Source organism: Chiloscyllium plagiosum, chromosome 28, assembly GCF_004010195.1.
Source record: "Chiloscyllium plagiosum isolate BGI_BamShark_2017 chromosome 28, ASM401019v2, whole genome shotgun sequence".
NCBI lineage: Eukaryota > Metazoa > Chordata > Chondrichthyes > Orectolobiformes > Hemiscylliidae > Chiloscyllium > Chiloscyllium plagiosum.
Genome location: NC_057737.1, coordinates 24,430,945 through 24,443,222, shown reverse-complemented (window position 1 = coordinate 24,443,222; position 12,278 = coordinate 24,430,945). Strand labels below are relative to the sequence as shown.

General features: G+C 43.4%; 1 protein-coding gene across 4 annotated transcripts in view; it reads right to left on the bottom strand.

Moving 5' to 3' along the window:
- Window positions 1-12,278, bottom strand: part of aifm4 (apoptosis inducing factor mitochondria associated 4) — a 93,117-nt gene that overhangs the window by 69,055 nt on the left and 11,784 nt on the right. For all 4 annotated transcript variants that reach the window (XM_043718519.1, XM_043718518.1, XM_043718516.1 and 1 more), the window contains 3 exons: window positions 5,002-5,046; window positions 4,809-4,890; window positions 1,159-1,271 (listed from right to left, as the gene is read on the bottom strand). In XM_043718519.1, the coding sequence (XP_043574454.1) occupies window positions 1,159-1,271; window positions 4,809-4,890; window positions 5,002-5,046 (240 nt within the window). The remainder of the gene's footprint in view (window positions 1-1,158; window positions 1,272-4,808; window positions 4,891-5,001; window positions 5,047-12,278) is intronic.

The window sequence follows — 12,278 nt, the reverse complement described above, 5'->3', positions numbered from 1 at the left end:
TCTCCCAATGTTCCCACCAGTACCCTTCTACTGACACTCTAATTCGTTTGGCTTAACTAGTTCTCATCCTCAATAATTTCTCCTTTGAATCCTCCTACTTCCTCTAGATGAAAGAGGTAGCCATGGGCACCCACATGGGCCCCAGCTATGCTGGTCTCTTTATTGGCTACATGGAACTATCTATCCTCCATAGTTACACTGGCACCATTCCCTACCTTTTCCTCCGCTACATTGATGACTGCATCGGTGCCACCTCGTGCTCCCATGGGGAGGTTGAACAGTTCATCAACTTCACCGATACATTTCACCCGACCTTAAATTCACCTGGACCATCTCAGACACCTCCCTCCCCTTCCGGGACATCTCCATCAATGATGACCAACTCAACACTGACATCTTCTACAAATCAGCACTGCACGGCGAGTGATGCCATAATCTGCTTTCTCTGCATACTTCCAACGGACTATCACTGTGTGTATGCTAGTATCAGTATCAAAATAGCATCTGATGGGATTTAGCCGACAAGGGCATGTTTTCAAACATGCATTTCAAAACTCACAGGACAGTCATAGCACCCCAAAAGCACACAAGTTCTGTTTGTCCCCAATTTCATTAAGAAAAGTAAATATTTTATTTCTAACCATCGTTCCACAACAAAATATTACCTCTTTCATTTTTCAAACACAATTCCAGTTGTATAGATCAGATTAGATTACTTACAGTGTGAAAACAGGCCCTTCGGCCCAACAAGTTCACAACGACCCGCCGAAGCGCAACCCACCCAGACCCATTCCCCCACATTGATCCCTGCCCCTAACACTACGGGCAATTTAGCATGGCCAATTCACCTAACCTGCACATTTTTGGACTGTGGGAGGAAACCGGAGTACACAGAGGAAACCCACGCAGACATGGGGAGAATGTGTGTGGAGTTTGCACAGTCAGTCAGTCGGTCGCCTGAGGCGGGAATTGAACCCGGGTCTCTGGTGCTGTGATGCACCAGTGCTAACCACTGTGCCATCTTGCTGCCCACTTTTAACCAATGTTACAAATCTAAGTTTATTAAAAACACAAAGTTAGTAACAAAAACATGATGTTATTGTGCGTTCTGACTTATTGTTCATTGATGGTCCACAAACGATTTATTATCTTACTAACCTTACTGAGTTTCGGACGATCATAAGGCAAGTGCATTTCTTTGGTTGCTATTATGATACGTCCTGTGTAACCTTCCTGGCGAAGAGTTTCTGCACAGATTAACGAAGCTGGACCTTACGGCAGAAACAAAAATACAACAATGTGGATTGAAATTTTTTCTATATCTCTAAAAGACAGCTATATTTTCAACTGCAATATATTACTGTAAAAAGTATAATAAAAATTACATCATTTTCTTTTAAAATCATCAGCCTCTTTTTACTTAGCGGTTTGATCCCACAGCAGAAAATGCTTTTAAGCCACTATTACTATTATTTTGAAACCAGCCACAATGAGATTCTTAAGCACAAGGTAGAGCTGCTCTCTCTCCTTATGCTTTTCTCTTTTGACATGAGTAGCCACTTACAGAACTTCCCTTTGGACAACAAGGATCTGCAATTCACTATGGTGCAGAACATAAGAAATGAATTTTTAACATGCAAAACACAGAGTAATTTAGTATGAGCAGTAATTGCATCTAGATGGGAAATAAAAAAAAGAGCATGAGCAGCATTTAGCAACTTCTTACTGCCTCTTGACAACGTACATGAAAGTACAATAAACGATAGGATTTTTGTATGGTCAGGTCGACTCTGCCAACCTTCAAAAATGGCAGACAGGAACTGGATGTGGCGGCTTGCTCCCACTTCTATCAGATTCAATTTCTGGTATGGGGAAAGAGGTGGGATCCACACATGAGGGAAACCCAGTACAACCACTGACACTCAATGCAGAGGGGCTTAACCTGTAATGTGGGAGTAAGGGATCTATGAAGTAAATGTAAATGCTATTGAAGGGTGGATAGTACAAAGTTTTGCCACATTTCTATGCCGTTCAGTACAACTTATATTACCTTTATTGAAAAACAATGCAAACATTTTTCTCCTCTGAATGCTCTTGGTACTGACACGTTAAAAACTCTTCTGATACTTTTGCTGTCTGTACAGGAAGCAATAACCTGCTCACCGATGCTCAGGTTGAGATCCACCAAGGCCACTCAGCTCCTGACCTAATTTCAGCTCAGTGTTATGATCTGGGCCTAACTATGCTCAGCCAATCACTTGTGACCTTCTTTCTATTACAAAGGTCAAAATATTATGATGATTTCATAATAATCAGCACAATTAGTGACTCCTCAAATACCGAATCAGTCCATGCCCAAATACTGCAAGACTTAAACAATATCCAGGCTTAGGCGGAGAAGGGGACAAATAACATTCACACCACACAAGTGCTAGACAATCACAATCTGAAAAAGAGAGATTTTAATCATTGTCCCTTGGCAGTCAATAGCATTATGATCACTGAATTCCCCCACTATCAACATCCCAACGGGTTACCATTGACCAGAAGCTGAACTGGATTAGCCATGTAAGCAGGTCAGAGGCTATGAATCCTGAGTGAGTAACACACCTGACTCCCTAGAGTCTGTCCACAATTCACAAGGCACAAGTCAGGAGTATGATGAAATACTATTTGTTTGATGGATGCAGCTTCAACAATATCAAAGAAGCATGACGTCATCTGGAAAAAAAATAGTTCACCTGATTGGCACCATATCCACAAACAGGCCCTCCCTCCACTCCTGATGGTAAGTAGCAGCAGTATATATCATCTACAAGATCAACTGCAGAAATTCACCAAAGCTCCTTGGACAGTACCTTCTAAACTTACTACTGTCGACAAGGACAAAGGCAAATGATAGACTGGAACATCACCACCTGTAGGTTCCCACTCCAAGTCACTCATCACCCTGACTTGGAAATATATCGTCATTCCTTCACCATCAGTGGGTCAAAATCCTGGAACATTCACCCTCATAGCGTTGCGGATCTACCTACACCAAATGGACTGCAGTGCTTCAAGAAGAAGTTTACCAAACCCTTTCAAGGACAGGTAAAGATGGGCAGAAATTGCTGGCCACATCCTACAGGTGAATGACAAAAAAGCTAATCCATGACTGGGGAGTTATACAAAGTCTTTCTCTCCCATAATCTTTCACTGAACAACTTGGATTACTTTGGGCATTTGATGTTTAGAGGCTTTTAGGCCTTGTTTGACTACTCACCTGCCACTCTTCAGCGCACGCAATTGACCTGCAGACATAGTTCCTCTGAAAACCCCTAATCCAGTCATCCAATCACTGTTCACTTCTCTCTTATGCTTGCGACAACAATTACAGTTTCATCTTTTTTTATGCTCTCTCCAGCCACTCATGGTTTTGTGGTTGGGATTTGATGCATAACTCCAACCTCTGCTTGTGCTCCTTGTTCCAGGCAGCCTGTTCACCACATTGCTCAGAACATTTTTGGATCTGTGCAGCCACACACATGTACACACTCAAGGAATATTGTGAGGGAACAAAGTAATTTCAGGCAAACAGCAGCAGGATAAATAAACTGAGTTCACCAAGCCAAGAGGTGTGAGGCTTATCCTATCACATTTGATTGGGTTATTATGCTTGCATTTTAGAAATTTATTAAGTCCAACAGCACTTAAAATATTATCAACATTAAGTGAAAACACATTTTCTAGCATGTTATTTGCTGTATAACTTGGGTCTGCTGACTATGTATTGCAGTCCACAGTAAGTCAGGAGAAAGTGAGGACTGCAGATGCTGGAGATCAGAGTCAAAGTATGTGGTGCTGGAAAAACACAGCAGCATCGGAGCAGCAGGAGAATCGACATTTCGAGCATAAGCTCTTCATCAGAAATGAGGGGGTGGACCCAAGGGGGCTGAGAGATAAATGGGTGGGGGGGTGGAAATGGGGGAAAGGTAGCTGGGAATAGGTGGAAGTGAAGGTGATAGGTCAGAGAGGAGGATGGAGCAGATAGGTGGGAAGGAAGATGGACCGGTAGGACAGTTCAAGGGGGAGGTGCTAAGTTGGAAGGTTGGATCTGCGATAAGGTGAGGGGAGGGGAAATGAGAAAACAGGTGAAATTCACATTGATCCCATGTGGCTGGAGGGTCCCAAGGCGGAAGATGAGGTGTTCTTCCTCCAGGCGTGTGGTTAGGGTTTGGCGGTGGAGGACACCCAGGAATTGCATGTCCTTGGCAGAGTGGGAGGGGGCAGTTAAAGTGTTCGGCCACAGGGCGATGGGATTGTTTAGTATGGGTGTCCCAGAGATGTTCTCTGAAACATTCCACAAGTTGGCGTCCTGTCTCCCCAATGAGGGGAATGTTTCCTCATTTCCCCTCCCCCCACCGTATCCCAGATCAGACTTTCCAACTCGGCACCGTCCTCTTGAACTGTCCTACTTGCCATCTTCCTTCCCACCTATCCGCTCCACCCTCCTCTCCGACCTATCACCTTCACCTCCACCTTCATCTGCCTATCACATCCCCAGCTACCTTCCCCCCAGCCCCACCCCACCCCCTTCCATTTATCTTTCAGCCCCCTTGGGCTACCCCTCATTCCTGATGAAGAGCTTATGCTCGAAACATTGACTTTCCTGCTCCTCGGATGCTGCCTGACTGGTTTTCCACCACCTGTGGAGTCGCAAGTCAGTCAAGGCAGACAATTGCAGTCTTGGGGTCATGAACAATGGAAACTATTTCACTTCATAAGTAACAAAAAATACAACCTATAAATTGAGACACTAAACCTACCTCCACCTATAAGAAGAATGAGATTTTTATTCACTAGTGACCGAGTGACCATGTTTTGGGTCCTTTTGTTTGTGTTCAAGGCCTATTTAAAACACATAGAAAATAATGAATCATGTTTACCAGCGGACATACAAATTGATAATAAAATCCAATCTTTTTTTTCCAAAGTGTGCAATGAGTCACGGAAACTTACTGAGGTAGTTGTGAATACAATAACCTTGCCATCCTGGACTTCAGTCTGTAGAAATCGAAAGACAAACAACATTAAGATTACTAGAAATGAATAGATTTATTTATTGCATACATAATACTAGCATTATATCAAAGTTTAAGAAAATGTATTCATCTATTTTATTTGTTAGCTGGACTTATTCAGGGGTGCTAGGATTTCATAGCCCAGATAACCAATAATGAAGGGCAATGAAAAGAAAGTCAATTTTTTTCAAGAAAAAAATGACTGATGAGTGTATAAACTACATTTTACATGAACAACACATTCCAGAAAACATGTGAAGGAAAATTTGAGCCTTATATCATTGATGCTGCTTGTGAATGCTCTTTCATTCCTGTAAAAGATAGTCTCAAATGGGGACCCAAGATTTATGGTCCTTCACATTCATCAAAAGACACTTGGTTCACAGTTACAGATTGGATTCAAGCTCAATTTACTTTCTGGCAAAGCTTGGTCTGATCTGAAAGCAATATGAGCGAGTAGTCTGAGAGACATATGTCATCAGATCTTGCAGCACAACCACACTTTATAACAGCCACAAACAGTAGCTCTCAAAATCATGGAAATGATGTCAATCCAATCTACTGTTAATTACTGACTACCATCTAGATTAGATCTAACATCTGTGCTGAAATAACTAATCAACTAGAATAGTAGTGGTACACGCCAATTGATCTGTACAGCCTAAATCATCAGGAGTGGGAAAATAATTTAATCATCTGAGGTTTGTGCCCCAGATTGCCTTGCAGTGATTCTGCTAAGCAGAGTTTGTGTGGATATTGCATGGGGATGGGATTAGTCCTATTGTAACACCTGACACATCTCCTCAATCTTATTGCACAGGTTTGTACATAAGAAATGGCCACTTGAGTGAAGCAGACATCACGCATGGACCTATGCCTCAGAAAAAGACTGTGGGTGGAATATTCCCAGCCCCTGAATAACATGAGAAAATTGGAAGAATCACATGTGAACTTCTCAGAATAAAAAAATCCCATTTCCACCCAAGTATTGCACAACGAGAAAAGACACTAATGAACAGTGAGGGGCCAATTTGCATGCAATAACATCTCAATATTATTTAATCACACCTCATTAATATGCAGTTTTTCATTCTGCCACCCAAATAAAAGAAACTGAACAGTGATAGTTTCTGACATGAAACTCAGTGCGGTTAATTAATTGGTGGCTTTAGCTTGCCGCTTGCTCCTCTGGGCCTCCATCCGAGACACCAAACAGTAACATCTCAGGGTATGCTCCATGGGCAGTGATGACATGCAACCCCTGTCCATACAGTTTGACATGCAACATGTACTAACCTCACCACACCTGCATGGCACATCTCTGATTCACTTCCAAGACGTTCCTGCATTTCAATGCTGCACTTTGGAGTGCACTGCCACCTTTCATTGCAACACTGCAGGAAGAACATTTGCATGCAGGCACAGGCACCCAGCTCATGGATTCAGCAAGGGTGCATCTCAGGGATCCTCGTTTGCTCTCTTTAGCACTCACTAACTGCACCTAGCTGGATGCTCACAGCATCCTGCCATGCTATGTCAATTCATGCCAGTACCATGTGCCAGCCTCACATGCAGCAAACGGACTGCGTGCACATCAACAAAATGGCTGTGCCTCTAAATCTAAGGGCATTAGTTCTCAGTCAAGTCAAAGGAGATACCCTTCAGTCAGGGGGACCCAGCAAACTAAGTCAACATCAGCTTCAAATGTCAGTCCAGGAGTTTAGACACAGTGAGTCATCTGCTTAGGGTGTTCAGGATCAGGGTCTATACCCCCCACAGTCCAGAGGTGAGCCATGGTCAGGCCAGTGGGTTCAGTGCAATGAGCTGGAGAGTTGCAGTATGTCAGTAGGGAAGCTATACACAGACCAGACAGGGCTCTCTGTCCAAGTCAGGCAAGGGGGGTCTATACCCCCCACAGTCCAGAGGTGAGCCATGGTCAGGCCAGTGGGTCCAGTGCAACGAGCTGGAGAGTTGCAGTATGTCAGTAGGGAAGCTATACACAGGGCTCTCTGTCCAAGTCAGGCAAAGGGGTGGGCCATAGCCAGTCCTGGAGCTCCATCCACTAAAAGTCATGGAGGAGTTGTCAGGGGCCAGTGCTACTGGAGGGAAGCTGAGAAATTCAGTTGTGGTGACTGACAACAACATACAGGGATGCAGATGAGCTAACTATTGTGAAGAGTGAAACTCAACATGTATGGGGGGGGAGGGGGGTGTGGGAAGAGAGGTGTGCAGGACAATGGAGCATGGAAGGGAAAGGGGCAGTGCAGGAGGGGAAGTCATCAACAGTCAGCACAGCCTGATTTCAATGGGCGAAGGCAGGAAGGCAATGCACTTCTATGTCTGGGCATTTTGACTCGATATCCCTTGGACTCAGTGGGTAAAATGATGAAGTGTTACGTAGTGAGGTTGGACTAGAAAGCTCAGACATGCTGAATCTGACCTGCCCAGCTTTAACCACTTTGGCTTGACTTTCCACAGGAAGGAGGGTAGCAGGCAAGGAGTAGTAGTGGAGTATAGTGGAGTATCACCCCTGGTGTATCCTGACATGAAACTCCAAGGGAAACTATATGTTGCCTCTCCTCTGCACTGTCTCCTTACGACAAAGGGCACCTGGCTGAGATCAAGGTATCTCTGTCACCTGGCTGTTGGTTCTGAGCACTAACGGCTGGAATAAGGGTATGCAGTTCCATGTTTATATCCAGGAAACAGAGGGTCCAGTACTTAGTTTCTCAAGGCAGCTTGTCTATAATGGCAGCTGGACAGCCACATGTCAGAAGTAGTAGTATTGTGCCAACTGCATTGGTGCAGTCGTACAAACTTTATGTCAGCTTGCTTAGTGCTGTGATAAACCTGCCTATTGCTTCATGTCTCCTTGTCATTTTGATGAAGTTATTGATGGTCAACACATGGGGCCTTCTCCAGTCCTGTATTGAGCAGATGCCTGGCTCCAGCAGTGCCAGAAAGACTTTGTGTTTGGCTAGCTGCCAAGACATGGCAGTGAACTGCTCAGTAGTAGGTATTCCTAACTCTAATCTGGGTAAAGTATCCACCAAGGTGTCAGTATCTGAGCCAGTGGAGGATAGAGGAGACAGGCTTGCTGATGCATCCTCCAAAGGATCTGATGCTTCTTCCTCAGTGTGCTGATACCACGGGTACCAACAGGAGACAATAGAGAGAAAGCATTGTGAACAGGCGGGAGAAGTTCTGGCATGTTAAGTATACACTCAGTGGCAAGAATGAGAGATAGCACACCAATACCTGAACAGTCTCAGCACCACAAGTGATGGGTAAGGAGCTGCATGTTAGATGTCCATCCCGGCTCTCTCTGCCCAATTGTGCAATGTTATCTCCTGGGATGGGACAAATTGCATGAAAGCAGTTGGAACATTGTCAATTCTGGTGCAAGTGGTGAGTTGTCTGAAGTGAAATGAGTCGGTAGTGCAGAACGTACACAGGGTTAGCTGTGATGGGCGTGTTTGGGTTGTGAGAGCAAGTGAGAGAAAATGCTGAATGAGTGAGAGTTTTAGACCATGAGTCTTGATGAGAGATGGGTGCAGCAGCAGAGATAGAGTGATTTGAGAGGTAACAGAGAAAAGGTGGTGGCACTTACCTTCACTGAGCAGAGAAGGTTATTGAGATTCTTCCGGTATTATTGGGCAGTCCTCCAGGTTGTACTGATAGCAGGCAACCTCTAACACGACAGCAGAATTTGATATTGTGGCCTCCTCTGCTGGTTCTGAGGGAAGGTAATGGCCTTCCCTCACACCAACTCGTCCATAGAACCTTTAAGGCCCTGTTCACAAAGCAGATTACCAATTTCCCCCTGTCTACCAACTCCATAAACTGGGCAGGGCACGTGAATGGGTGTACAACGATCCAACTGCTTTTAAATATGACAGTTGCACAAGTGATCCCGGGATTTATTTGATTTATTTATCGTCACACATATTTTGTTACAAAATACAGTGAAAAGTGTTGTTTCGTGTCACCCCACTCCGGTGCCATCTTAAAAAAAAAAAGAGAAAAATAAACCAAAACATGGAATATAAAGGCAGAAGAATGAAGAAATAAAAAAGTGTTCAACATTACAGTTCTTCTTGTTAAGTGCTCTGCCAAGGGTCATGGGCCTGGTGGCCAGGCATGAGTTTCCCTTTGCCACTGCAACAAAAGTCGCCAGTCTTCAGCGCCACCTCACTTCCACCAATACCCTTGCCACTATGAGTCCTGATTAGATTAGATTAGATTCCCTGAAGTGTGGAAACAGGTCCTTCGGCCCAACAAGTCCGCACTGACCCTCCGAAGAGTAACCCACCCCTCTGACTAATGCACCTAACACTATGGACAATTTAGAATAGCCAATTCACCTGACCTGCACACCTTTGGATCGTGGGAGGAAACCGGAGCACACGGAGGAAACCCACGCATACACGGGGAGAATGTGCAAACTGCACACAGACAGTTGCCAGAGGCTGGAATTGAACCTGGGATCCTGGTGCTGTGAGGCAGCAGTGCTAACCACTGAGCCACCTTGCTGGATGTTGCCAATGCAGATGCCACCAATGCCACTGCCAGCAATATTTGACTGTGCTGCCACCATAAATCCGGTTCAGACCCACCTCACCAATGCAGTGCTGCAGATTCTGCTTCCATTAATCTGCACTGGACGCAGAACTTGCTGGAAACCCAAACTCACCTCTGCCGCAGCAACCATGAGTCAGCACTAGGACCACTTCATCAAAGCAGAAGCTGCTGGGAAACCAAATTTGCTTCTAAAGTCACTGTCACAAGTCTGTATTTCTGGGCCCCCTTGAGTCTGTGCTGGGCCCCTCAAGTCTGTGCTACAGTCACTTGCCATCGCCAGTGTCATCACCACACCTGAGCTCTTCAACAAAAAGGTAAGTAAAATAAGAGGAAAATAAGGAAAAAAGTGAAAAGCAAGAAATAAATCGAAACGAAATGAAAAGCAGACAAAGTGGACAAGCGCTGGGCTCAGAAGCACTACTCCACTGCCACCTTACTGGAAATACTTTTGTATGTCCTGGCAATGATTCATACTTCCTACTAAGACAAGTGCAAGAGTACAACAAGCACAGCACTATAGGGGCATGGTGCATAGACAATGAAGCACATTTGGGAATATAGTGTGAAAAAATCTGTTAGACTTTGCCTCCAGGAAAGTCGTCAAAAATGGGAGTTGATTTCTGTTAAGATTCAGCCATTGTCTTCATAAGAGAATGCAAAGATTGAAGTGTCTTCCTGATTTATGCATGTTATCATCTAGTTCATTAGAATTAAACATTACTGTTTAATTCAGGAATGTTTCCCTTCATGGTAGTAGTTCTGTAAAAATAGCTGATTTAGGAATAAATGGTAGAACTTCACAGTGATCCTCTCAAGTACTTGTGAACGGCTGTACAAGACATTAGTTAGGCCACTTTTAGAATACTGCATTCAGTTCTGGTCTCCCTGCTGTAGAAAATATGTTGTTAAACTTGGAAGGATTCAGAAAAGATTTTCAAGGACGTTGCTGGGATTGGACGGTTTGAGTTACAGGGAGAGACTGAATAGGCTGTGGTTACTTTCCCTGGAGCATCGGAGGCTGAGGGGTGACTTTATCATGGTTTATAAAATTATGAGGGGCATGAATGGGGTGAATAGCCAAGGTCTTTTTCCCAAGGTAGGGGAGTCCAAAACTAGAGGGCATAGGTTTAAGGTGAGCAGGGAAAGATTTAAAAATGACCTAAAGAGAAACTTTTTTCACACAAAGGGTGGTATATGTATGAAACAAGCTGCCAGAGGAAATGATGGAGGTGGGTACAATTACAACAAAAGGCATCTGGATTGGTACATGAATAGGATGGGTTTAGAGGGATATACGCCAAATGCTGGCAAATGGGACGAGATCAGTTTAGAATACCTGGTCAGTATGGATGAGTTTGACCAAAGGGTCTGTTTCTGTGCTGTATTACTCAATGACTATGTAAAGCATTTGCCCTGGAATAATGTTAGATATACATTTGACTTTTGTCTACCTCATGACGAAATTTATAATAAAATTTAACTTTTTACAGGTCATTGCTTTTGTGATTAGCCTGACAGAATCAAATATTTACCTGTTGTTAGGCTATTTGAAACAAAGTCAGATCTAGATTGGGTTATGATTGATATGTCATATGATTGAGCATAACTTATTTTGTAAACAAATCAATCTGTCATTATTTAGAACTCTCCAGCTAATTCCAAGTTTTCCATGATAGTAGATCTCTCTGTTCCACTAGAGATCCAAAGTTAGCTTGTTTCGTATATTAAAACCAGTGGAAGTTTTAGTGTGAATCTAAAGTTTTCCCTGAATGCATTCAATGATCCTGCTTTGCAAAGGTTTCCATTACTTATAGTTTGATTAATTTGTGCTATGGTAATGATTATCAAGAGAATCTCAACTATTTATTTGAGTGAGATAACAAGCAGGATAGATAAAGGAGTAAAGGCAGACATAATATATTTAGATTTTTGGAAGGCATTTGATGTAGCATCACATTTTTTACAATATATATTAATGTCTTGAATGAAGAAAGTGAATGTACTGTCACCAACTCTGTGGAGGACATAGAAATAGGTAGAAAGGCACGTGATGAAGATGACATAGTGTCTGCAGATAGATTATAATGTGGGGAAATGTGAAATTATGCACTTTGGCAGGAAGAATAGAGGAGTGCAGTATTATTTAACGGAGGAAGATTGCAGAAAGCTACAGAACAGAGAGATTTGGGAGTCTTTGTCCACATATCACAAGAAGTTAGCATCTAAGTTCAGCAGTTACCAGGAAAGTCAAATCAAATGTTGGCCTCTATTTCAAAGGGAATAAAGTATAAAAGTAGGAAGGTTTTGTTCAAAATATACAAGGTACTGGTCAGACCATAGCTGGAATGTAGTGGATAGATTTGGAACCCTTATCTAAGGAAAGAAATACTGGCATTGAATGCAGTCTAGAAAAGGCTCACTAGGTACTGGGGGTCTGTCTACTGAGGAGAGTTTATATCAATTGGGTCTGTACTCATTGGAAGGTAGAAGGATGAGCAGTCACTTTGCGAAAGCATATGAGATTCTTAGGGGACTTGACAGGGTAAATGAGGAAAGGTTGTTTCCCCATATGGAAATGTCTCAGGCAAGAGGGCATAATCTCGGAATAAGGGGTCACACATTTAAAGAGGAGAG